This window comes from Anser cygnoides, chromosome 1, assembly GCF_040182565.1.
Source record: "Anser cygnoides isolate HZ-2024a breed goose chromosome 1, Taihu_goose_T2T_genome, whole genome shotgun sequence".
Lineage (NCBI taxonomy): Eukaryota > Metazoa > Chordata > Aves > Anseriformes > Anatidae > Anser > Anser cygnoides.
Window position 1 is genome coordinate 87,485,103 of NC_089873.1, and position 25,533 is coordinate 87,510,635.

Consider the following 25,533-nt stretch of genomic DNA (forward strand, 5'->3'; position numbering starts at 1 on the left):
TGGGGCCGGAGGTGGGGAGATACCACCCTCTCCTCAAGGGATGTGCGTAGCCCGCAGCTCTCCTCCCCATTACATCTCCTACTTACAAGCAGCTGTTTGGCAGCATTACTAATCAGTGCCGCGTGGAATAATGTTACATTTCCCCCAGCACTACTCTGTTATCTTCTTTCTTTCCCCACCTCCAGCTGCTGCTTTCCTTCCACCACCCCCAGACTGGAAAGCAATAATACATTCCTTCGCTTTATCCAGGCTCTACTTTTCTAATAATGTAAACAATTTACTTATAACCCATGCAAAAAAAATTAAATACAGTTAAACCCACTTAAAATAAATACTTGCTGAAGGAATATCAGCTGGAGACTGCTCTCTGACTTATAATAATCCCACTGCGCCCAGGGAAATCCTCTTAAACCTATATCAGATAAAGATTGTAAAACTGTTATAGGGCTAAACTGGCAGGGCAGCCACAGAGTCAAGATGGAAAATTTCTCCTCCCGGCTTCTCCGTACTGAGAGGCAGCCCCATCCCAATCCAGGTCAGGCATCCCTCTCAGCACCCCAAGAATTTTGTCCTGTGAAGGAGCATCGGACCCATGCCGCATGGAAGGAGACAGAGGAGGGGGAACGGCTGGTCCTGCCAGGCTCTGGAGGGGCTAGAAGAAAGGGCAGGGAGCCCCAGGACTCACAGCCTCCCTCCGGAGTATCGCTCTCCAATTCAGACCAAAGCTGAAGTGTGGAGGCAGGCAGAGGTTGGGTGTTTCTTAAATGGCTTTGGGGGCCGAAAGCAAACAAGCACACACCACCCTCTGACAGTCACACTGGACTGAGACTTAAAAGGATATTTAGGCCACGAAGCCAGCCTCTGCACAGCCCTGCAAGTGTCTGAGTGCACCTGGGGCTTTGCCGTTCGCCACCAGACCTACCTTCAATGCCACCTGAGAAAAACATCGGCACTGGCAGCAGGAGCAGCTGCCCTCGCCCCTCGGGGCAGCAAACCGGCAGAAATGCAGAGCAACCCAAACGAGGGGACTGGCACCAGAGCGCAAACAAAGCAATCCCCGAAGGAAAATAGATGAAAAAGGAGGAGTGGGAGGAAGGAGCAAGCATAGCAAAACCTCCCCAGGGAGGCAGCAGGGAAAAAAAATCGGGCAAAGCGGAATGTAAAATTCTTGCTGGTAATGGAAGAGAGGCCGGCTCCGTTATGGGATTTCTCAGCGCTGCAGCTGGCTGGAGCTGCAGGCTCCGTCCTACACTTTCAGAGTTCACCGAGCAATTGCTACGAGCGGGGACGGCTGCCATATGCTGCCAGCTGCGCTCGCCGTTACCGCTTTCCCCATGTAGCGCCAAAAGCCCGTCCAGAGGCGCAGGAGCAGAGCATCCTGCACACGTCAACCCGGCAGAGCTGCCAGCAGGGTCCATCAGCGAGGCACGGCGTGGGTCCCCAGGGCAGAGAGCTGCCAGGATGGCCCTGTACCTGTCACACGCAGGGGTGCACAAGCAGAAGAGATGGTGCCCCTTGGCTGCCCTCCATCCTGGCTGTTGTTACGGCCTGGGGAAGTGTGAGAGCCTCCAATGCCCTCCCTCACTTGGGGAAAGGCAACTGGGGGCAGCCCAGAGCACACAGAAGGTAAACTAATTTCAGGACGGGAGGTGGCATCAGACTGCTTCTGACACCAGACTGTCTTTTGCTTCCCGTGATTAGCAAAGCAGATGCTGACCTGAAGGAGCTCCCTCGCACACCGAGTTCACCCGCTTGGAAAGGATGCCTAAAATCCCAAGTAATCCAGCTGTGTTAGGGCTGGCCTTCAAATGCACCAAGATCCCTGGCTAAAGATTCTTCTATCACACCTTAAAAACATTCTTTACCTCCTGTCAGCACTTAACACCTACATGTTATGGCAATCTACAAAAGCAGCCTATATAACCCATTGCTCCTCTCACAACGAGGCAATGAGGCATCCTATAAATAAAGTAGGACATTCAGGACTACCAAATACCCCATTTTACTAGGAACTGGCAAAGCATGCGGGAGAAGAGCTGGCAGGACAAGCAATACAGGCAACACGGGCTAACAATGAGCGTTGCTTTAGCAGCAGCTTATCTCATGGCAGCTGGCACCCAGGATGCTCAGAGGAAGGATGAGATCCGTGGTCCCATTGAGTGATGCACAACCGGAGCCAGTGAGAGACCAGGCTGGAGGTGAAAACCGAGCCTCCTGAAAACAGGCTTCTGCAGGCTCTTTTAGCTTTCAAAGCTCATTTTAACCGACTGATTCGACTTTACTATTCAGGCTCAGTACCGCACAGAAACCTACCCGAGCAAAACGCTGCAATTCTTTACAGTCTGAAGGCACGTTAGCATTTGGGCTTCTGCGCTTCCCTTTATGACAAGTAAAAGACATCATAAGTCTCAAAGTGAGAGGGCGCATTTTAAAGACCAGGCTAGATTTGAGAGCAGAGGGCTGTGCAATTGCCTGAGTCTGTGTTCATTTCCATTTTTAGAAATGCATTTTAAAATACATTTTCTCTTACAATGCCTATGCACAAGCATACAGACATGCATAAAAAAGGACACACGTTCTCACTGTAAACCTTTTCCTAGCTAAATTTTAGGAGGTGCCCCTACCTCAAAAGGGACAGTGTAGGAGAAACATATGGAATACAGTGATGTGCCCCAAATGTGTCTAATGCCAGGTTTCCCAGAAATGGGTAGGTGGATGAGAAAACAAAGAAAGAATTAGTTCCACAGCTGAAAGCTCAACATGTCATGCCACCGAGTTGCCTGTGGTTTTGAGGGACAGGGCAGGAAGATAAGGAAGGGGGGAGAACACAAAGAAGGTGGAGAGTAGATACAATGGGTTATCCATTTTTTTCAGGTATGGTCCACCTAAAATTTGTTCCCATTTTGCCTGCACATATAGAAGTAGAGAAGAAATATTGCATAATATGATAATAAAGAAGTAAAAATCAGGCAAGCAATTCCAATGTGAAAGAATAGGAGACTGCATGCTGCAACAAAATAGGAGTAATTGGAAGTGTTTAGCAGGGAAAAATAACAATAGGGGACAAGATAAAGATACACACCATAATAAGCGAACCTTCTCTAGCAATGCAAGGACACTTAAAGATATTGTTATAAGAGTTCAGTTATAGCCTGGAAGGTATTTACAAAAAGGTGTTTTAAAAAGCACAAGGAAGAACTAGCCCATGCAATTCATTGCCAGATTGTCCACAGCTAAAGCCAAGATTAAAAGAGAGAGAGAGAGCCTGGAAATGTAAATGGGTCTTAGTGCCCTCCTCCCGCCAGCAGTTTTACAGCTGGCAGGGGCACGTTGCCCCCTGGCACGGCAGCTCCTGCAACCCCCACAGCATCCCCAGGGGCAAAACCGGGTGAGTTGGAGCACAGCTATGCTTCCAGGGTGTCAGGAACGACTAAGCAGGGCTGGAAATGAATCCTGTTCAGGATCATTACCAGGCAGAGCAGGAATATAAGCCTTTGTTTCTAACTCCCGTTATCTGAGGAGCTCAAAGCACTTTACAATTATTTAGCTTAGACTTTGTGAAAGGCTTGTACACTATTATCCCTAATTTTACCAGCTGGGAAGTGGTGAGGGAGACGGGGGGGGGGGGCATACTCAGGAAGATGCAGCGAGCTGGCAGCATGGTGCAGGACAGAACCCGAAACCTGGAGCCCTCCAGGCCCCCAGCACCAGAAACTGGGTGCTCTGGTTTGCTGCTGCCTTTGACCAGGCTGTGCCCATAGGAATCGCTAGGGGTAAATGTGTTTACCCATCCTCATTCCTCCCCCGTTAACAAACACTCCATCTCCATACATAGCAGGAATAGAAAAAACAAAAAGCAGAGCAGTATAGGTCTTTTTTTTTTTTCTTTTTTTTTTTCTTTCTTTCTTTTTTTTCCCAAGACTACTACAGAGAGATTTAGTCACGTGAAGGAGGATAGTAAGAACAAAATACGCCGTGTCTAGCTGCAAAGGACCACCTAGGAGAAGGTATTTGAATTTTTTTTTTAATGTCAGCTAAAGGGGAATTTGAAAGCAAAGGACATTTTACTCCTCTGGGGAACTAATTACTGCAACAAGCAAAGCCCGAACAGGCAAAGATGAATATAACTCACAAAGCAGGAATTTCAACGATAACCAATCCTCGAACTTACATTGCTTAACTGACTGCTTGGCCAAATAAAACATACACATACTTTGTGGAGGTAGCAAAGCCATTGAGGTGGCCTCAGAGAAACTGGGAAACCTGCGCTTAGAATCCCCAAATTCTACCTTCATACACCAAAGTGGAGCGATAAACTCCTGCAACCTCTCAAAAGAAATAAGAAACATGAAATACAAGAACTATCGTGGCAAAAACTGTCCTCTGCGTGTGTGTGTACAATACGTCTTTGCTATTCTACGATCGCCCACATTATGACATTTTTTAGCACTGACATCACCACTATATTCCATTCTTCACCTTTCCATCCAAACCAGTGCCTAACACTGGTTCCTACTACCCCACAGCCAAGCGAAGCTCCACAGGACCATGGGACAGTGCTGGGTGGAAGTGACCTTTGAGGTCTGTAGTCCAAACCTTATGCTCCTGCAGGGTCAGCTATAAGGTCACAGCAGGTTGCTCTGGGCCTGATCCTGTCAAGGCTTGAAAACTCCTAGAGGTGGGGGCCGTGCAACTTCTCAGGGCTGTCTGAACCTCTCATTTCAATTTTTGTCTCTTGTTGCTTGTCCTTCCACCGTGCAGTGCTGCAAAGAGCCTGGTCTCTGTCCTCCCCAGGGCACAGACTGCTAGCTTGTGTGACAAACACTTTCCCCTGTCTCTCAGGAGAAGAGGTTAAAAAAAAGGCAGCATAGAAGGAAGAGGCTGCAAACGCTTCTACCAAAACCAGTAGATCCTTGTCTGCATGATTGCCTTCTTTCTCTTCAATACTTCCCTCAGGGAAAGCCACCTTCAGCCAAGTTGACAACTGGAATAAACTCGCAGCCAGCGAGGTCCGCCAGCCCCCCGTGAGCAGCAGTAACTGCTCTCACGGTGAGCCCCCTGGGTCCCCAGGAGCAGCTGCTGCTCTCCCCAGCGCAGCAAAGCCGTGAGATGACATCCTCCCTCCGCTCTGTACGCAGACACATCGCGTATGGCAGCACTTCACAACGAAGAGGGGAAGCTGCTGGCAACAAGCAGCCACAGCTGCTACAGGCAATAAAAGTTCATTTTTTGCTTCTTGCCTGTTACATCCCCTTTGGCTCTCCACAGATAAGTTCTGGAGAGTTTTGGTTGCAAGTTCAACAAAAGAGAACAGCCGCCTTCTCTCAGAAAAGCAGATCCGAGACACACTCAGCTCCTTCCCTTCCAACAGTGTCAGGCCTGTATAAATCTTTCTTTTCCATCAAAGCTTGTTGTGCCCAGTGCCGGGGCAAGAGGCACTGGGCACAAACTGGAACACGTGAGGTGCCAACTGAACATCAGAAGCACCTCCTTACCATGTGGGTGTCTAAGCACTGGCACAGGTTGCCCAGAGAGGTTGTGGGGTCTCCCTCCTTGGAGCTCATCACAAGCCACCTGAACACAGGCCCACGCAATGTGCTCCAGGTGGCCCTGCTTGTGCAGGGGGTTGGACCAGATGTGCTCCAGAGGTCCCTGCCACCCCCAAACACGCTGTGATCCTGTGAAAGTCTCTCAGATGCACCCTTCCCACTGCAGGCATGGACTTGGAGCTGGGCCCACAGCCATATGCCACAGCTCAAGTGCAGGGAAGAACCCTACAAGACACTCCTAAGGGCACCGAGTCCCCACAGACTGAGTTCTGCTCTGTGGAGAGTTTTGAGCAATGGAGGTGGCTCCGCATTTGGAGATGAGACCTGACCACGGCTGCCTGCCAAACACACACACCCAGCCCCTGAGGGCGGCCACAGCCAGGCAGGGCCATGAGGAACAGTGCTGAGACCAGTGCACCAGCCTGCTTGGGCTGGGTGGGCCTAGAGAGAAACAGCACATAGCAGAAGCATGTCCCTTCTGAGGCTGGATGGAGGAGCCATCTTCAGCTCCTATCTAGTGGTAACCCTCTCTGCCCCATTTCACCCAAGCCTGGCAGGAAAGGGATGCCAGTGACCAACCCTGCAAGCACCAGATAGCTGCACAGCAGCTCCTGCCCACCTCTGAGACCAAGTGCTGCTTGGCTCTCAGGTCTGCACCGAGATTGCTCCTCCTCACTCTGCAGTACCTTGGAGGTTGCTCTGTCTCTCCCTGTCCCAAGCCCTTTCATTTTTTTACTTTACCTTGTTTAAGATTGATGCCGCACGGCTGATTCCCCAGAAATAAGGAGTACAAGAGCTGCCACCTCCTCAAGTGCTTTGAAAGCTTTTCTCCCACTCTGCTACTACCTGCTTAAGAAAAACCTCAAAGCGTGATTTCTTCCCTCAAATCACTTTCTGAAAAAGAGCTCAATGTTTTTTGGAGCACAGATAAAAAACACATCGAGATAAAAGTCTAAAACTTCTGAAGAGGTTAGACCTGGGCCTCTGTGCTGTTATCTAAGTAAGTGTACAGGCACACAAATAACTCATTGCAGATACAGAGTGGAGTACAAATTTGCAGTGACTCACGCACTCTGAAGTAACTGCCATGTGCTCACTTCTACCCCACAGCAAAACGCAAGTTTATTTACCCATCAACATAAGATGAGAAGCAGGGACCAGAATCTCAGATTGCACAGCACCCCTGCGGCTTCACCACCTAAGTTACTGCACAGAAGCCTCTTCTGCCCACATTTCAGAAGGTATTAAGACAAGGATAGGGTCATGGCAACCTGGAAAATACTTCTGTCCTGCCAGTGATGATGCTGTGTTACTGGGATGTTTCTTTCCTCCACTTGCAAATTCCTTGTCAGCCTTAACTTCTGCAAAGAGTGAAGGAGCAGCCCAAGTACTTCTCACAGCCAGCACAAGCAGCAGGCCAGGACCACCACGTAATTGCCAGTCAGGTCCTCATACTCTTCCATTTAATAGATGCAGTTTTGAAAAAACCCTCTTCAATATGCCAAAGTGTCTTCCAAAATCAACTGCAAGCCAGAATTTCCATCAGTTACGTAGGAGACCCACGGGTGAAGTTTCTGCAAGCAGCCAGGTCTTCAGCCACTACAAGAATTCACTTCACTCAATGCTAGCTGCCTACCCCAAGGTAAACATCTAGACTCTCTCTTTAGTCAACCCAGAGAAAGATGCTCCTAACCTACACAAAGATGGTTTGCCCTCCAGATTTGTCCCTCTGTCCTCTGACAGCAGATACTGCCTCAACATCTTGCTTAGGCAACGTGTTTAGGTTAGATGAGTGGGACAACATTTCGTCTGATCTTCTAAAAACCTTTTCCCCTCACCCAAAGTCAAAAAGCATGGACTAGCTTCAGCAATTTCCTATCAGCCTTGGGGAACTGAAGTCTATCAGCTCTACTCAGAAGGCAAACAATGGAGCTGCAGACTTTGTACGTGGGCTAATCCTTTCTCATAAATCAATCACAAGGCTTCGGTTCCACAACATCCTGCAGAGCTGCACCTGTTTTTTTGCTGCCTCCCTCAGCACCTGCAATTCATGTGAGATGTCTTAAATTCCTCCTTCCAGCACATCTCACAGCCTGGGCATAAACCCCTTCTTCTTAGTGACACCACTCAGGAGGAGATGATAAGAGGGGTAGGAAGACAGAGGCAGAAACTTGTTTTTGAAGCAATGGAAATGAATTGAAGACTGGTAAAAAGCATTAAGCGTTGGTATATACTCCCCTATGACAGAAGGCCCTTGAACCACATTACTGCCCTCACTCCTACCTTAGTTGAGATTAGTGCCTGTGCTGCATGCCTCAATTCAGATCAGTGAAGATGAGAGTCCCACGAAGTGCCTAGGGAGCACTTCTCACTCCAGACCATCAGGGACATTAGGCTTCCAGAGCAGCACTAGATTCCAGACAAGATCCCCAGTGAACAAAAAGGAACCTCATGAGGACACACCAAAAATGGGAGAGGGAGAACCAGCCATGCTTGCTGTTCTTAAGGTGGGTAGAAACATATTTTCAAACCCAATCACCTACCAAGTCTGTTTTTTAGCAACTGGAGAGCCCTTGATGCTGCTCAGATGAGAAGAGCAAAGACACATCCCAGCCACTCGCTGCAAGGTGAGATGTCCTGGTGCTGAGAGCAGCCCCGCATGTAAATCTGCACGCACCGCTGCCCCATACAGCCCCCACAAACCTCCCCCACCACAGGGCTGTATCGCCTGGGTGAAAAGGAGGAAAACTCCTCCTTCAGCTCTTCCCTCAAACCACGGGGCACCGCAACTCAAAGCTCCCAGAGCAGCAAGCCTAAAATCAACACTGCTCCAAAGCCATCCATTTCACACATAAATGGAGAGAATAAAGATGCTAACAAACCTGTCTCCCTCCAGGCTTTTCTGCTGCCAAAAAAGAGACACTCAATCTAATGAGTCAATTAAAAATTCATAACTGGATGAAAGAAAAAAAAAGTTTGGTTCTGTTTCTGAGAAAATGAGAACAATAACTCTCATTTAGCACTCGTGTAGCTCTTCTTGAATACTGTCTGCAGCAGTGAAGCCATCCCGAAAACCCACGACCTGTAGCTGAGACCCAAACCACCAGAAACACCTGCAGCATGCTCTGCCTGGCCCCACAGAGATGCCCCGGTCAGTGGGCAGGCATCTGGTACTGGGATGGACAGGGTGCCTGCTCCCCTGGGCACCAAAAAGCCGAGCAGGCTGAGGGTCAGCCCTGTTTGGGGCAGACCAACCGCTCCCAGACCACTCTGCCATCTCTCATGAGCTATCACTGACTCAGATCTATTTGAATGGGGAACCACAAACCCAGATACCCGAAGCAAGTCACCTAACTACAGTAAAAGAGTATTTAGGCGTCGGCCTCCTGACTTAGGAAGCTGCTCACTGACAGTAAGTGGGAAGGCAGCCACCAAAATAACCCCAGCCCTTGGGGCTTCTCCACTTTGGGACACCAGGTGGGAGAGTGATTTTGCTGGCATCTCGGAAAGGAAGCAGCCAAGGCATGCAAGGTGCTGAGCTGCATGAAACAGCACAACCCAAAGGAGGGCTACTGGGATTTAAACCCACACCTCAGCTCCTTTCACAAGGATTTTCCTGCGTCAACACTGTTGTCTTCATCGGCAACACCCAGATCAGTCTGGATAATGCCAACCTGGTTTCTAAATGGGAGGCCTGCGGACACCTGGAGACTCGTGAACGTCTCCTAAAGAAAGCAAGCCTGCTGTCTGTGTGTTTGAATTTATCATCTCCTACAGTGCAACTCCTTTAGGAGTCCTTCAGCCAAGAAGTTTGATGGAAGCTATTTGACCGCTGTTAGCTGAAATAGAGACTTCAAATCCAATTCCATCTTGAGACACAAAAAGCAAGCTGCAGCTTGAAAAGGTCAAAGAAGCTAGTCAGAGAGGTGCTATGGAATTACTCCGGATCTTATAGAACTTGTTTTCGATTTTTCTAACACACACGAAAAAAAAAAGCCACCCAACTCCCCCACATTCATCTACAGACAGCTCAATTTGATTGGTGTGCAGGCTTCAGGACTCGTTCAGCAGCGCCCCATCAAAGAGCTCGAACACGACGGTCTCTGCTGCTCCCTTTATACGCTGCTCACTCCCGCTCCTCTCTTCCCTGCCCTGCTATTTTGCCACCTTTGGCACAAAGCTCTCTCCTGTGCCATCTGGAGCAGCCTCTCTCTCTCTGCATCAGTCAGCCCTCGCCCCTCCTGCTTTCAGCCATGGCTTTATGCCTTCCTCTCCCCTGGCTACACTGCCTGGTTTCTCTGCTTTGTAGATGCCTTGTTAGAGAAGTCCTGAATTCTCCCATGTCTCTGTACGACTACCTGTAATTTACACCACCGTGCTGCCTGCTCTCTGCTCCCGTTCTCCCTCAACGATGCGTATTACAACATCTTGCATGGACTACGTCACCCACGGGGTCTGCTGCACCCTGGCTCGGTAAAACACCCCGCTGCCCTCGGCCACGGCGCTACCAGGAGAGCTTACCCACGAGGTTCATCTTGGCGCTGTAGCTCCCGAAGTACCTCTCGTCGGTGTTGGGCGTGTGGCACTCGTACTCGCCGGCGTCCCGGTCCTGCAGCTCCTTGATGTGCAGCAGGACGGCGTCCCCCTGCACCCGCTCCACGTAGATCTCCCGGCTGTGCACCCGCTGCGTGTAGATGGCGTAGGGGAAGGAGGGGTCGGCCGTGCTGACGATCTGCACCTCGCGCTCGGGGGCCGAGGGCAGGTAGATGGACCACTGGAAGTTCTGCTCGGCCGGGCCCTGGTAGCCGCTCACCTTGCACCACAGCGTGACGTGGGACCCCTCCGTGCGGTACAGGGGCCCCTCCTGCACCGCCACGTGCCGCTGGGCCGAGGCCAGGCCTGCAGGAGGAGAGGAGAGAAGAGGAGAGAGAGACCAGCGTTACTCCTCAGCAGGTGGCCCATGCACCTTCTCCCCAAATACATAAGGGCCAGGTACCAGCAGGCCACCACAGAGCCGGTGTTTGGCCAGCAAGGCACCAAATTGGCACAGCAGGCCCACAGGAGAGGGCTTTGCAGGGGGGACCCTGCCCTGAGCAGGGCCACGCACCCCAGCAGCCACCCCCATGCGCCGCTCTGCCCCTCCGCCATACAGCTCCCAATTTGTTTTACCCCGCTCTCACCCTCCTTGGGTTTCAGGCCACGTGAAGCAAGGCCACAAGCACCCCTCCTCCCTCGGCAAGACCTCCAGCTGGTACAAAATCCCATTGTTTTCCCCTTAAACCCAGCGTGCCTTCCTTCTGCAGCCTCTCAGTCACGCTTGTGAAGGCGTAGCGGGGAATACCACGTTTCCAGCACTGCCTTTCCAAGTCTATTCGAAAGGAGTATATTTAGTACACAACAAAAACAATTAAAGCTAATGGAGGGAGTGGGCACATCACACTCTCAGGCTCACCGCCCCTGGCTGCTGGAAATCGAGACCCAGCAACGGGCGCTGTGCGCACGCAAACTCTTGCAGCTCCGAACAAAGACGGGGCGGCTGCAATCTGCTGTATTTTTACACAGATTATGGATGGCTGGCCCTTGGGCTCATGGCACATTACCAGCACAGCCCTCCAGGGGCAGGATAAATTACAGCAATCTATCTTGTTTGTTGCTACATCAAAGGCTGGAGGTCTGGAGACCACGGTGGGTGTTCATCGGTTATTGAGTTACCAGCAGCATGTGCACATGGTGAGGCCAATCACCCTGGCTTCTGTGACTGCCTGCTTGCCATCATAAAACAGCAATAAGCCGATTTAAAGCAGGTCCTGAATAATCATGTTTGCAAATTTCATCCTCCGTGTGTTTGTGCGCGCACACATTGGTGTTTTTTTTTTTCCTCTCTAATTTTCGACAACAATGCTCAAGTCCAGAGAAGAATTTTATTCTTCAAAACCCAGCAACTTGCAAGCAAAGGCATCGGGAGGATTACTGGCTCCATGCCGCCCTCTGGACATCGGTGTCCAGACAAAGTTTTTCTCGACAGACACCTTGGATGGGAGCCAGGAGAGATGGTTCTTACCAGCTTAAAGCAAATGGTGAAAAAAGGGTTCAGCACGTCCATCAGGCCGTGCGGCTGAACAGATGGAGTGCAATTCAAACTATTAACTCGGGCTCAGCTCGCTGCTGGTCCGAATTACGTTTCTTTTTACTCTTTATGAAATAACGTGATTTAAGAGACGGACGGGGAAAGCTAGCACATCTGAAACAAACAGGGAGATGAACGGCAGAGGCAAATGCTCCCACACTGTTTGCTCTTCATACAATCTCTTTATCCTGAGGATAGATACTGCTAGAGACAACTAACATCTACGGTGCAGACAGCCTCTTCTCTCCCCATAAAGGCCAAAGGACAAAGCAAACACCACAGCCTTTGAAGTGAAGAACTGTTTTTAAAGCAGGAAGGACAAGATCTTTACTGCACACACAAAGACAGCTCATAATACAATTTCTGTATGCACATGTAGCCTTGCTGCAAACAAGGTATCTGTACACTGCAACGACAATTAAAATTGCACCACCATGCAAACATGCAGCGGCAGGATCTGAAAGTTGCCCAAACAACACTCATTCGGGTATATCTTAGCTGCTGAGTGCATGACCTTGTTTTGTGGGCTTTTAAAGCACTACTGTTGTTTTTACGTAGAAAACACTTTGCGGAGTTCCCCAACCATCCCGCTGAAAAACAACACTTTATCAGGAACACGTACCAGCCCTTCCAAAGCTCACTGGCAAGATCACAACCTCAGGGATCCACAGCATGAATCTCCACACCCTGATGCACACAGGTAGGTTCTCACCAGCCTCGTGGCCAGCGTGAAGGTGGGCCTCCTCCTTCCTTTGCCAGTGGCTTTCAGGAACCTGATGGTCACCCTACAACCCGTCGTGCTGCTCCAGGTTTGGATGAAACCTGCTTTTTACATTCCTCCTCTTCCGTTCCCCTCTCACACCCGCACACAGTACCTCACCTCCCAGCCCCACTTGGTGGATCTGAGGAAAGGGAGAGATGTAAGAGGCGGTAAGCATCATGCTTCCCATCCTGGCTCTAGAAATCTGCGAAACTGAAGGACAGGAGAAGCTGGTGTGAGAAAAGCCCTGCCTGGAAGGAGAGCTTCAGCCTGGAAGGGAGACAAAAGAGCTGGTGTTTTGCTGCAACTTGCAGCAAGTTTCTGTTCAGCCTCTCGGATTGAGAGGCTTAGGCTCAGCATTGGGTTGAGCCGGGTGCATCTCCAGAGGGGCAAGATGCAGCATATCTATGGTGCTCTTCCCCCAGCCGAGCTGCAAGTCCCTGCTCCAGCACAGAGGGGCACGAGAGCTTTTCAATGCTTAGAAAAAGCACACACCACAGAAAGAAAAAAAACACTTCTCAAATAAATAATGCAACTGAGAAAGGGAAGGAGAAAAACGATCAGCCTGAGACAGATGTGCAGCACTAGAAGGTCTCTTCCCAAAGGGTTAACTTCTTGCATGGTAAAGCACGTTTGGCAGTTCTCAAGCTCTGGGAATTGCTCTATCCAGGCACATACAATATCAAATTGCATTTCTTAGTGAGCAAGCGTTTTGATTAGCAAAAATAATATGCCTGAGATCCCATTTTAAACTCTTATCTTGTCCTCTTGAAGCAAGAGAAGAGCTCACTGAAGGAAGAGTTTTGTGCTCCACACCTCCCTTAGGAAGCCTAGGAGACGGTTAAGTTTGGCATTTGGCTAGTACTTCACTGGCACAGCTGGCTTTTAATTGCAAATCCAATATAATTTACTGACAATGTGAGGGCTGATATGGAGGAGGTAGCGAGCCAAGAGCTACTTTAAAATTAATAAGAAATGATGGGGCTTTGCATCTGCTTTTTTTTCCAAAAGGCAGCAAATCCCGCATGCTCCAGAGGAAGTGTTCCCTCATCCTCATCCCCTCCAGATGAGGGTTGTTCTCCAGGCCTTTTGAGCTAAGCACAAGAGAAACAAGAGCCGGGCAGCTCTTTGCAGCTCCACTGGCATTCCCAAGCCCCGATTTGGAGGAATGAGGTGTGTGGGGCAAGGAGGAGGAGGCAGGCAGGGACATGTGTCTATGGGGCACCAGGCAATGCTACAAGCAGACCGGCTGGCACCGAGGCACCACAGATGCCCGCTCCCAGCACAGCCCGCTCAGACAGCTCCAGGGGCCACGGTTTCACCTTGAGCATTTTGGAAAGGCAGGTGAAAAGGAAGAGCTTCAGCAGCAGGGCAGGGGAGAAGCACAGTGCCTGAGTCACCTGGCCGTTCGTGTGCCGACTCACAGCCAAGGCTTCAACGCCTCTCTGCTCAACCCGCAGACAAGAAAGGCGTGTGCTGAGCATCCCTGTCAGCGAGGCATTTCACCCAGTAGTGCTGCAAATCATCGCTTATTTTGTCTTTTCAAAATCAACACCCTCCCAGTAATGCCAACTGACTACAGCAAAAGCTAACTTTTCCACATGGAGACATGAAGAGCTCAGAGCTCGGGTTTTTCAGACACAACTCGTCACGTCAGGTGCCCAGATTGAAATACCCTGAAGATGCCCCATTTCAGGAAGGGCCAAATGTTTATTCTTTGGGAAGATGGTGGGCTTTCAGGTCCCTTTTGGAAGAACAGGTATGCAAAACTATATCTGAGAACACTGATCCAAGAGTTACTACAATGGATTAGTGGGTACAATGAAAGAGCAGGCGGCTATGCACACAGAAACTCTACCACAGCATCGACACACCAACATAAACAAAAATTAGGGACCGCATGACCAGGAACGTCTTGCACAAACACTCTCCCCGTTGCTGAAAGCGTGGGCCACGCCTGCACCACACCATGCTCCATCAAGCTATCTTAGACAGCAATAGTCACTGCCACTGTACCTTTAATCTAAAAGAGAAACTCATGCTCTTAGAAGGAGTATTATCCTAGGTCCCTAATCATTAGAGAGGAATTAAAAAAAGTCTTTATGTTTTCCATATCTTCCAGAAGTATAGGGCTGGCAGCTCTGAACACCAAATGGATTCTGTAGCTTGAGGGGCTTTTTCTACTCCTGCAGCTTCACAGCAGTTTTCCTTCGCTCGGAGGCTCGAAGGCAGTATTTGTCAATAACTGAACTGCATGCTAATCTTAAACTCTCCTTAAGAATTACTTTGTGCTGTAGACTACAGTTACTAGACAAAAAGCATTTCCAAAGAGATTCCTCTTTCTCCTCTCACTGTCCCCTGCACAAACACATGGAGCGCATTTGTGGTTTCTTTTGTTGCTGCTATCATTTGTTCAATTTATAGGTTTTACAGGAAGGGTTTCAGAAGAGAACAAGGACAATAAATGGTGGGAAACAGTTTCTACATAAGAAATGATGGGGCAGGAAAGGACTCAGGCCTGGGAAGGGGAGATGCCTTTGAGAGGATCTTGTAGAAGTCCATACAATTGCAGATGCCATGGAGACAGTGGTCAAGAAGTGACCATTTACCACGTCTTACTGTTTAAAAACCAAGGCCTGCCAACCAGGATTGGTCAGATCCAGTTTCATACCAGAGGAGACATTCTTGCAACTCACAGCTGACCTGGGGACCTCCTCACCAAGGTATGCTGTGCACCTGGAAAGCCTGCACAGCTCCAAACAGGGATGGAAAAAGTGCTTGAAAAAGGACTACTAAATAGGTAGGTCACATCAGGCCCAGGAGGCTCCAAAAACGAGCTGCAACTGCATATCTGCAAAAGGCCTACAGACGCTTTTTGAGATGTGATACTGAGCTAGGGGGCCCCTTAGTCTGACCTGGCAGAGCTGCCCTCATGCCCCTTCACAACCTGTGTAATCGCAAGCTGTGCCCATCAGCAATACAGCCACACCTGGTCTGCAGACTGCATTGGCTATATGACAACAGGAGCAAGTAATGCCCTCTTTCAGCTTTTTGTCTAGAAGCACAGCCAACTGAACCGGCTCCCCCAAACACCCCCTGAGAACCACAGCGGGAACTTCTGCCCATGCACAGGGCAGGGAAGGGGAGCGTGCACAAACCCTGCTTGGCTATGAAAAATGGGCATCTGCACTAGACCATGGGAGCTGGCAGGAAGTCCCCAGCAATGAAGACAATTCAGACACAAGTGCTAAAGAGCAGTTATGCTAAAACGTCTCCTTCCTAGTGTGAGAGAGGCTCTGGGCATGCACCCACGAGCAGGTGCGAGCACCAAGCACACCACTGCCTCCTGCGGGTTAGGGGCTTGCTTAGGGGGGGAGCAGCTGACCCTCGCTGCAGGACACGGGGCTCAGCTCGAGGCTGGTGCCAGCAGACGGCTCCTCTGTCTGTGCTCAGCACCACCAGCCCCAGCCCAGAGCTGCAGGACGCAGTGGGTGTACCCCTTCCCCGCTCCGATGCCGGAGGAGAAAGGATGCCATGCCAAGGGCAGGGAAACACCAAGCAGTGTTTTCAAACTGTTCAAGAACATCACTTTATTAATGGTAGTTTTAATTTATCACTCCCCCCCCCCCCCCCCCCCCCATCTCCTGTACAATTGCCTTGCACCACAAAGAAGGCAGGCAGCACCACCGGTGAGGCCACACCAGCAGCTCCTGGGCAGGACACGATGGGAAACGGTAGGGTGGGCAGGAGCATCCTCAAGCTGCAGCAGTCCGTGCGTTGGCCGTTCCTGCAAACCCTGACCCAAACCCTGCAAAACCCAAACCCACAAAACCCTGTTTCGTTTCAGGAAGGCTCTTCCAAGCTCACAGTTGTCCAGCCACTGATAACACATCCCCAAGCAGCTATCTTAATTTGCATCGGCTGAAGACTGTTGTGGTCTCTACAGGAGACCCCGCTACTGCAGGTAACACCAAAACCAGGCAATCTTCTAGCAATGTACACCTGCTATTCTGTGAAGCCTCCTCTTAACGTGCACAAGTAAAAATTAGGTTCAGGCTTAATTTTTGCATAAATGACTCACAGCGGGGACAATCTCTGTGCGCCGCAACCTGCTGCCAGATGGAAAAAACAATGCTATCAGAAGAAAACATGTGGTAAACCCCTCTGCCCTCCCCCCCAACACACCATTATTACTGTGAAGCCTCATTCTGGGAAAATTCAGTCTTTTGCTTGATGTATTTCTTGTCATGCCAAGACGGTTGACTGTACTGAAAGGCTGGCTGGAGCCACCTGCAGAACAACCCTTTCCCTACCCTCCACCCTCTTGCTTTGATGTTTAAATTGTGCTACCAAGGGTGCCTGATCCCATATCCTCCTCCTCCACTCCTGCCACCATCCTGCCACGTGGACTGTCCTTCCTGAACCGAGTCGAGCAGCTATTCACTCCTCATTCAAATTCCTCCCACTGCTGAGCCAACTAAGGATGGCTAAGTGGAGAGGTCAGCCAGGAACAATTTATACAATAATTGGTATGGAAATATCACAATCAGCAGGGAAATATCAAAGCACAGGCAAACGAGACAGGAGCAGCCAACGAAGCTTTGTTCTTCCAACACAACTGCTTTCACTCATCCCTGCTTGCTGCTCTGTTTCACATCCACTCACTTCCACAGCAGATGTTTACTGTCTTTTAAGAAAAATGCTTTCAATAAATATGAAAGAGGTGACATTTCTTTTAATCACCATAGATTGCTCTGGCCTGTGACTAGCTTCCCAAGCTCTGACTGCAAAAGAGGTCTTGTACCTCTGGTATAATTATGCAGCCAGTCAGACATCCAACCCCCTTGCCAAGATCAGAGCCATTTTTCATCCCTTGGTTCTTCTCAGATCTGGTCCTTATATTGACAGATGACTTCCTTACTTTCCACAGCACAGCATTGGTATTCTACAGCTGCACAGTGTTAAATGTGATCTGCCCTTGTGATTTTTTTTTTTTTACAGCAAACCTCATATTATATGAATGTCACATTCCTCTGTTTTTTCTCTGTGTCTATAATTAGGCACATTAAAATACGCTAGTTTTAAACACTGCCTTAGAATGGCTTATTCTTGAACCACAGATCATTTCTATTACTACAACTTTTCAACTTCTACAAACGCTGAAAAGAAGGGGTAATTCACAGTATCGGACATGGAGAAGACAGGAAAAAAACTTGGACTTGAAGAGGAGAGACTCCGGAGCTGGACATGGGGGATAGGTATATTTCTAACTTGCCAGCAGCAAGGAAACTGAGGCACCAGAGAGATTGCTCTGTGAGACCATGAAGCGTCTCACAACAGGGCTTCTTCTAACAGACATTTAACTTCTTCAGGAATACCACAGGTGGAGATGAGCCTGTCCTGGGGGATGCACAAGACAAGATCTCCTGCTCTTACAGTTCTGTCATTCTCAACCATCCCAACAGAAAGTAGATTTAAACCTATTTGGCTGTACTAAAATCTGAAACTATTCTTTAATCTACCGTAACTCGAAAAGTCGGGGACCCAAACATCCAGAAGCCAGTCAACCAGGCCTGCATAAAGAGAAAAGGGTAACACCCCATTTTAACAAAAGGACAGAGGATGGCAGGACATCCGCTCTGTGCGTCGGTCCCCAAGCCCAACAGCCTGTGGTGCTCAGCCTCCTTACTTCACATGGGCTTGAGAAAGTTGGTGGATCAAGGTGTACCTGATGTAAAAGGTGGATGATAACATTACTTGCTGAGGTATGAAGGAAAGACTGAGCCGACTTGTCCTGCTGGCTAGGATTTGTAATGGTAAGCAACTGTTGGGGGCTCAAATATCTTTGTGCAACATACCCACTACTTATTATGGTTTGACTATTTTCCCGCAAAGCTGCTGAGAAGAGTCCCTTGTAATCTGAAGTCCTCGTGTTCCCCAAAGGAATTTTGTTTCCTTCCAGTTTTGACTAACCCCAGAGGACAGCAGAGTGCTCAAGCAGCACTACAGGCTCATTTTGCAGGATGGGCTCTACCCTAAGCACAGAACCTATTTAATCAAGCATTTCTCTTCCTCCAAGGTCAGAACAGGACTTTCCCAGCTCCTGGATCAGCATGTTCTTCATATACCATTCCATCACTACCCTTATCATTATGGGAAAAATACGCAAGCAGAAGCTCCCTAGCAGATTATATTTATATTGGGAATATGCAGGCAGGAAGTGTTGATTTGCCCACGCATTACTTAAAACTTGCACAGCTCCTTGTGTCTTATCCTTAGGAGCTTCTTCTTCCCAACAGCATGCTGAACACACACCCTGCTGACTTTTATCACTACCACTTCTTCCAGGTGTGGTTAAGCACTACTGTACTGACACAGCAGCATTTACAGCGGCCTGGCTGGAACATCCAAGGTACTGCCTACTTTTGTATTTTCCAGTGAAAAGTAGTGATGGTTTCATTACTGCCTTCCCAGCCTAAGCTTTGAAGCCACAACCACAGGTACGCACTGTAGGATTTAATGTAGACCCACACAAAAAGTGCAATCTCCCAAGACTGATACGTGTGTTTTTTCCTTCTGTTCCTTTAGCTCTTAAAATACACGTAAGGACACACCATTTACTCTGGCATCTCTTGTAGTGGTCCCAGACCTCTAATAGATTCAGCATTGTCATGCCAGTATCAAAGCTATGCAGTATCAACACACGTCTCAGGCTGCTGAACTCTTAGATGGTCTGCGTTCCCAACCTATCCGGAGGGGAGGGAAAAATGACATTGTTAGAACGACAAAGCTAGGCAGGAAATTTCTGACATAGTTCATTATGCCCTGCAGCCTCTGAATTTCTTTTTATTATCCTTCTTTAGTCTTCTGGTCCTACATGTTCAACAGCCGGGGTCAGTCCTGGGATTGTCAAACACTATTCCCTGCGTGATCACTCACTCTCAGACAATAAGAAACCTCATTTTGTTTCACAGTCAATAATGTTTTAGTATCACTTCTTTTTTCATTTTCCTGCACGCTCTGCAATCCTTCCCAATATTAAACAACAGAATGCCCCTATTATTGCTGTAATTCACCTCATAACATCCCAAATGTTTAAAATACTCTCTCAAGAGAGAAAGTGTGGAGTCCCAAATCTCACCTTCACAATATCCTTGTCAAAAGGAAATGCTATGTACTACCCAGCCTTTCATTACGGGAATTCCCTCTCTTTCATGAAGAAGTCTTCCAAAATACTTCTGATCCATGAAGAGCCTGGTCCCTTATCTTCCTTTGAACTTCCTTTTCCTGAAGAAAAAGAAAGCTCCTTGCTCTTTTTATTTGAAGCAAGTGGAGGGAGGGAGCACACACACGTGCAGCACTCTCCTTTTACCTCCAAGAGATAAAAGAGGTTTCCAAGAGAAACTCCGGTGGTTCTGGCCCATCTTTCTGTGCTTGTGGAATTTGCTTATTTGGCTTCTTTCCCCCCTCCTTGCTCTGACTCCATGTTTCCTCTTATTTTGGTAAGGATGACATTTAGGAGGTCAACACTCTGACTCTCTCTCTAGGACCTTCACTTGCATGCTTCTTCTGGGCTAGGGCTGGAGCCTCTTCACACTAAAAACCAGCCATCTAGCAGTTGCTCATCCCCAAATCATTTGTTGTCTAAGAAGAGAGATGTAATCTCTTAGATACAGAAAGTCTGGAAGCGCTAATGGCAAGCTGCGCGGCTGCACACCCCTCCATCCCTACCATCGCCTTCCAAAGCACGCTTCTCCAGCACTTCAGCTGTGTCCTTCAGCATGGGCTCTGCACCTGGTCCACACCTCCTTTTGAGCACATAGTTCTGTAGAAGCAGCACAGCAAAAAGTTATAAAGTGTAATAACTAGAAATGAATGCAGCCAAGAGCAATCTCTCCTGTTTCCTCCTGGCACACTGAAGAAGCATTTGTACCCCTCAGCCATGGCCATTATCATGAGAGAACATCCAATTTGCAAGGCAAAGCTGCCACCATGTACCTCTTCTTCCGCAGAAACAGCTTTCAGGTAAACAGTAAATAAAGTTATCCCTGGAGTCAAGTGTACTGCCTAAAAGCATCCATTTCTTTAAAATGGTTTTCCCACCCCACCATAAAGGATCAAAAGAATGCAAAAACGTGGCTGCACAACAGCAGTTTCCATGTTCCCCCAGATTCTCCCAGTGCACTGTCGGCAAGATGCTGTCTCGCAAAATCTCCGTGATTCGGTTAGAGACCATCCCTGAAAGACAGATACAGATCCGGGGAGATTCTTCAGCTACCTACTGCCTCTTATTGCTAATTAAGATGTCAGAACTCTTCAGCTCCTTACACTGTAATTTATTAGTTTGACATGCTACAGAGACTTTCAGCAGTTGTCACCAAATTACCAAGGCTCCCATTTCAAAAGGGAGGACAGGTGCTTTCTGGTATTTGGGAAATCAGAAAAAAAAAAAAAGAGATGTAGAAGTATTTACGTTACTATTGTTTCCCGTCTGGGAGAAAGGCACACTCCTTCCCCCGACAACCATTCATAACATGATGCTATCACCGAGGAACGAGACGGAGAGTCAGACGGGATTCTCCTCCCTGTGAGGAACCACGCCATGCACCAGCACATGCTGGGGGCCACCCAGCTGGAAAGCAGCTCTGCAGAAAAGGCCCCGGGGGTCCTGGCAGACACCGAGGTGAACACGAGCCAGCAGCGTGCCCTTGCTGCAAAGGAGGCTCTGATGGCATCCTGGCTGCATTAGGAGTGCTGCCAGCAGGTGGAGGGAGGTGAAGCTTCCTCTCCGCTCAGCACTGGTGAGGGCATACCTGGGACACTGGGTCCAGTTCTGGGCCCCCCAGTACAGGAGACACAGGGGCGGACTGGAGAGAGCCCAGCAAAGGGCCACAAAGATGGTGAAGGGACTGGAGCAACTCTCCTGTGAGGAGAGGCTGGGAGAGTTGGGACTGCTCAGCCTGGAGAAGAGGAGGCTCAGAGGGATCTTGTCAGTGTGGATAAACACCTAAAGGGACGGGGCAATGAGGATGGCACTAGGCTCCTTTCAGTGGTGCCCAGTGCCAGGACAAGAGGCACTGGGCAAAAGCTGGAACACAGGAGGTGCCAGCTGAACATCAGAAGCACCTCCTTACCGTGTGGGTAGCGGAGTGCTGGCACAGGCTGCCCAGAGAGGCTGTGGGGTCTCCCTCCTTGGAGACCTTCATAAGCCACCAGGTCGTTGGCCTGTGCAACATGCTCTGGGTGGCCGTGCTCGAGCAGGGGGTTGGACCAGATGTGCTCCAGAGGTCCCTGCCAACCTCAGTCGGTGCGACAGACGATCAGATGGGCTTACATTCACTGCTGCTGTGGGCTCTTATTTGCCTTACCTCAGCACCAGGCACCTACTCAGATCAACCTTGCTGTGCCAGCTCCTTTCCAGAGCAAACAGCAGCAGACACACACTCAGCCTGAGAAGTTCAGCTTAGAAATGTGGTTTCAGTACACAGTTAACTTGATCTAGGCATCAGCTGCCACAGAAAAAAGCCATCTTGCTTTTCTGCTTACTTTGTTCTCAGCAGCACATGCACTCCTCTCTCCCTGTGCTTGATCCCCATAGAGAGCCAAAAGCAAAAAATAACCCACTAAGACATCAAGAACACCTTTTTTGTCCCTTTGGGGTTAAAGGACGGGGGCCAACAACGCATCTCATCAGCAGCCAGGGGACTTCAGCCGAGGAGCACCTCCAGGGAGCAGGAGGCCACGTGAGGCCATGCCGGCAGCCCGCCGGAGGCCACCACGGCGCGTTTCTGGCAGGCCTCGTGGCAAAGCACCAGGTGAAGCAGTGCTGCAGCTGCTTGCCGCGGGCTGCTCCCAAGCACACGGGAGAAAATAGAAGGGCTCCGAGCCACCACTTTCAGCAAACAGCCCTAAGAGCGAGGGACTTAATGAAGCCTAGCTTCCTCTGCCATCAGGAGGGAGGCTGTCTCCAAGGCTAATGATTTGACTGGAAGCTTCAGCTGAAGCTTTTCCTGTGGCTGGCACAGTAATTTGGAGACACAGCAGGAGTCCTTGAAGAAAAGGGTCTCTGCAGTCCCCGCCACCCCCTCGCACTCAGCCTCTTCACAAAACTTGTAGGGACTCGCTTATCTGCGAGCTCTCCCTGCTCCCGTCAGATTTGCGTGAAATTGGCCAAAGGGCTCCCAGGTTACCCGGGAAGGGGAGGCAGACGGAGGCAGCACGATCAGATAAGCCACGTTTCTCTGAGAAACCAGCCTGAGGAAACCAAACCAGAGATAGAGGCTGGGAATCACAAACCATGCAGAGGGGAGAGCCAAGGCTTCGGCACTGGAAAAGACAAGGTGGAATGAGGCGAGGAAGGGCTCTTCCATTTGGCAAGGCAGAAGAGGAGGAACTAATTTAAGTTCACAGGAATGAGCAGAAAGCACAAAAAGCTGAACAAATTTCAGAGGCAGAGACAGATAGGAAGTGCTGCAGTTTGAGCAGAAAGACCCGGGTGGGCACGTGCACACATTTAAGTGCTAGAGGCAGAGGCCAAGATTTTGACTTAAATGGAAACGTGAACTTGTAACACCGGAGACAGGCCAGTCCCATTTTATTAATGGGTAACATTACCTTGACACAGGGACTACAGGAAGAGGTGGAAAGAGCCACAGAAAGAGCCCCTAAAAGCCTTCAAAAAAAAAAAAAAGTCCTGAAGCTGGGTAGAGGATACTCATGAGGACCTAAGAAAGGCTCTGCTAGAGAGGCAGGAGAAGGCAAAGACAACAGGACGTGGAGAAAAACTCCAGAAAGAAAGGCAGTTGCTGAGTCAAGAAAGGCAGTGGTGGAGCACCACCGAGACATACATTAGCACTGAACATCAAAAAAACCCTTGCAAAGTAAGTCATAGAGACAGAATAAACTGGCAGAGGTCTGGGCTGGGAGGTACAGCTCCAGCCAGAGCACCCCTTGGGGCTTGCAGAGACAGAGCAGCTGCTGGAGGAGGGGATAAAGCAGCTTTGCGTTGAGAGAGAGAGAAGCTATGAGTAGTGAACAGCAAAGACAAGGGAAAACAAGCTGGGACCCTTAAGGAAACCAAAAGGGTTAGAAAATCTACATTTGTGATAGGGGTGGAGAAGAGGAGCACAGGGAGAATCACCAGGTCAAGGCAGGCTTTTATCTGTGTGCCAGTCCTCTTTGTTTGTACAGGTTGGTAAGGTTTGGGGAACAAGTTGGAGGTAGAAAAAAGGGGCTATCCCGGAGAAGCACCGCTAGTGTCACCCAGTAAGGCAGAAGTAAAAGCGTTTAGGAGGAACGCTGTGATGGGGAGGTCGGCGCACTCAGGACGCTCGCGCCAGCAGCATGCCGCTGCGTGACAGCAGAGGCAGCAGGTGGTGTGCACAGGAGAGAAGGCGGAAAGTGTCCTGAGGATGGGGGCACATGCCACTGCCTTGGTGCTGTGAACAGCTATGGGACAAACACCAATGAAAGAAAGGGGGGGGGGGAACGTTTAAGTTCAGGCACAGGAGGAGGAAAGCAGAAAGACCCCAAAGGGTGTTGGCTGAAAACCAAGACAAGCAGAAGCCGTGCTGGCAAACGGGGAGCACTGAGAAGCCAGGTACCCCACTGCTGCATGTGGGCGCAGGGAGGGAGGTCCCCAGACTAAGCAACAGCCCCTGCTGCACCAGAGGGGCGCCAGCCTCCAGCATCACGCCAAGAGCCAGCACACACACAACGAAGAAAGGGACATGCCCTTGTGACCACGGGCACCACAGCCTGACTTGATGGATGGAGTCTGGAAAAAGCTGCAAGCTGGATTTTTTCAGGGTGACAGCATCAGCTCAGGCACACCACAGCTTGGGCACAAGTCCAGAGGTCCTCCTGCCACAACGCTTCTCGGCACCCATGTGATGAGAGGAGAGGGGCCAGCGTGGCCAAGAGATGCTTCAAAGGCAGCACACCCCAACGCAGCAAGAGCAGGCTTGCCCCTTCCCACGTCCGCAGATCTGTAAGGAAGCACAGCCCCACTTTCTGGGCACAGACCACACGTCTCAGGGTGACTGAAGAGCGTGTCACTTCAAACACAAAATCTTTCCCGATGATCTGTGATAAGGGATGGCGAGGGGAGAGGCAAATTCTCCCTCTGCTGATACGCAGCACTGATTGTCCTCCCGCCTGAACTCCCCGAAGAGCAGATGCACGCAGAAGTTTTGATCTTCAGCTACCTATTTAGCAGAGCCTGGTCCCTTCTGATCAGGGAGTTAAGGAAAGGCTTACATAGCTACCAGGGAGAGACATTTTTTATTTATCTGATTTCAACATGCCCAAGTTATCTGACTCTAGAGGAATTCAATTAATGAGAATAAAACTCTTGTTTGATGCAAGTCAGGAAGGGTTTTTTTTCTCCCTCCTGTAAATAGCTACACCCCAGAGATTTTACCCTGATTATGGGCCCTAACAGCAAATCAGTGAAACCAGCTGATGAGACACAGAGACTGCACCAGAATGCCACACACTCCAGACCAGTTAGGGACTGAAGAACCTGGTGGACACCAGCACAAAGGTGGGGAGAAGGTGACACAGAGACCTCCACTACCATGGAGATGGGGGGTGGGAGCTTGGTTTATTGTGTTTTTGTTTGTTTTAACACACTAACTTTTACCATACCATTAAAACACTCCTTCCTTCCCACCTGGAGGAAGACCAGAAGCCACCAGAGCAGGCAGGAGGGAAGCTGGAGAGAGCTGTGCAGTGAAGCAAAGACAATGCCACCAGTTATGCAGTGCTACTGAGCACATCCGAGCATGAAGAGAAGCACTGAAAAGGCAAAAAGGACTGCAAGAAGTTCAAAAAAAAAATTATCAGTGACTGCACAAAGCAGTGATCACATGAATGGAGATTTCCACCTGCTCCAGGTCTGCTGACCCCTTCTGCTGAGGAAGGATCCACTCCCATGCTTCTGCCCAGCAAAGCGGTGTAAACGAGACCCAAACCATCTCCAGCCACAAAAGGCTGGGCTGACAGGCTCCATCAGGCCAGCAGGGTGACACGAACACATTAGCACAGCAATGGGTCATGCCTGAGCCCAGATGAACTGCTGGTACCATTGACGGGGG

The 25,533-nt window shown here is 49.7% G+C and overlaps 1 protein-coding gene across 3 annotated transcripts in view; it reads right to left on the bottom strand.

Moving 5' to 3' along the window:
• IGSF3 (immunoglobulin superfamily member 3) overlaps positions 1–25,533 on the bottom strand; it is an 86,756-nt gene that overhangs the window by 51,002 nt on the left and 10,221 nt on the right. For 2 of the 3 annotated variants that reach the window (XM_067001642.1, XM_067001641.1), the window contains exons 1-2: positions 10,730–10,829; positions 10,071–10,448 (exon numbers count right to left, since the gene is read on the bottom strand). In XM_067001642.1, the coding sequence (XP_066857743.1) occupies positions 10,071–10,448; positions 10,730–10,814 (463 nt within the window). In that variant the 5' untranslated portion in view covers positions 10,815–10,829. Of the gene's footprint in view, positions 1–10,070; positions 10,449–10,729; positions 10,830–25,533 lie in introns of those variants that run through there. The other variant, XM_048071570.2, reaches the window with a different exon arrangement.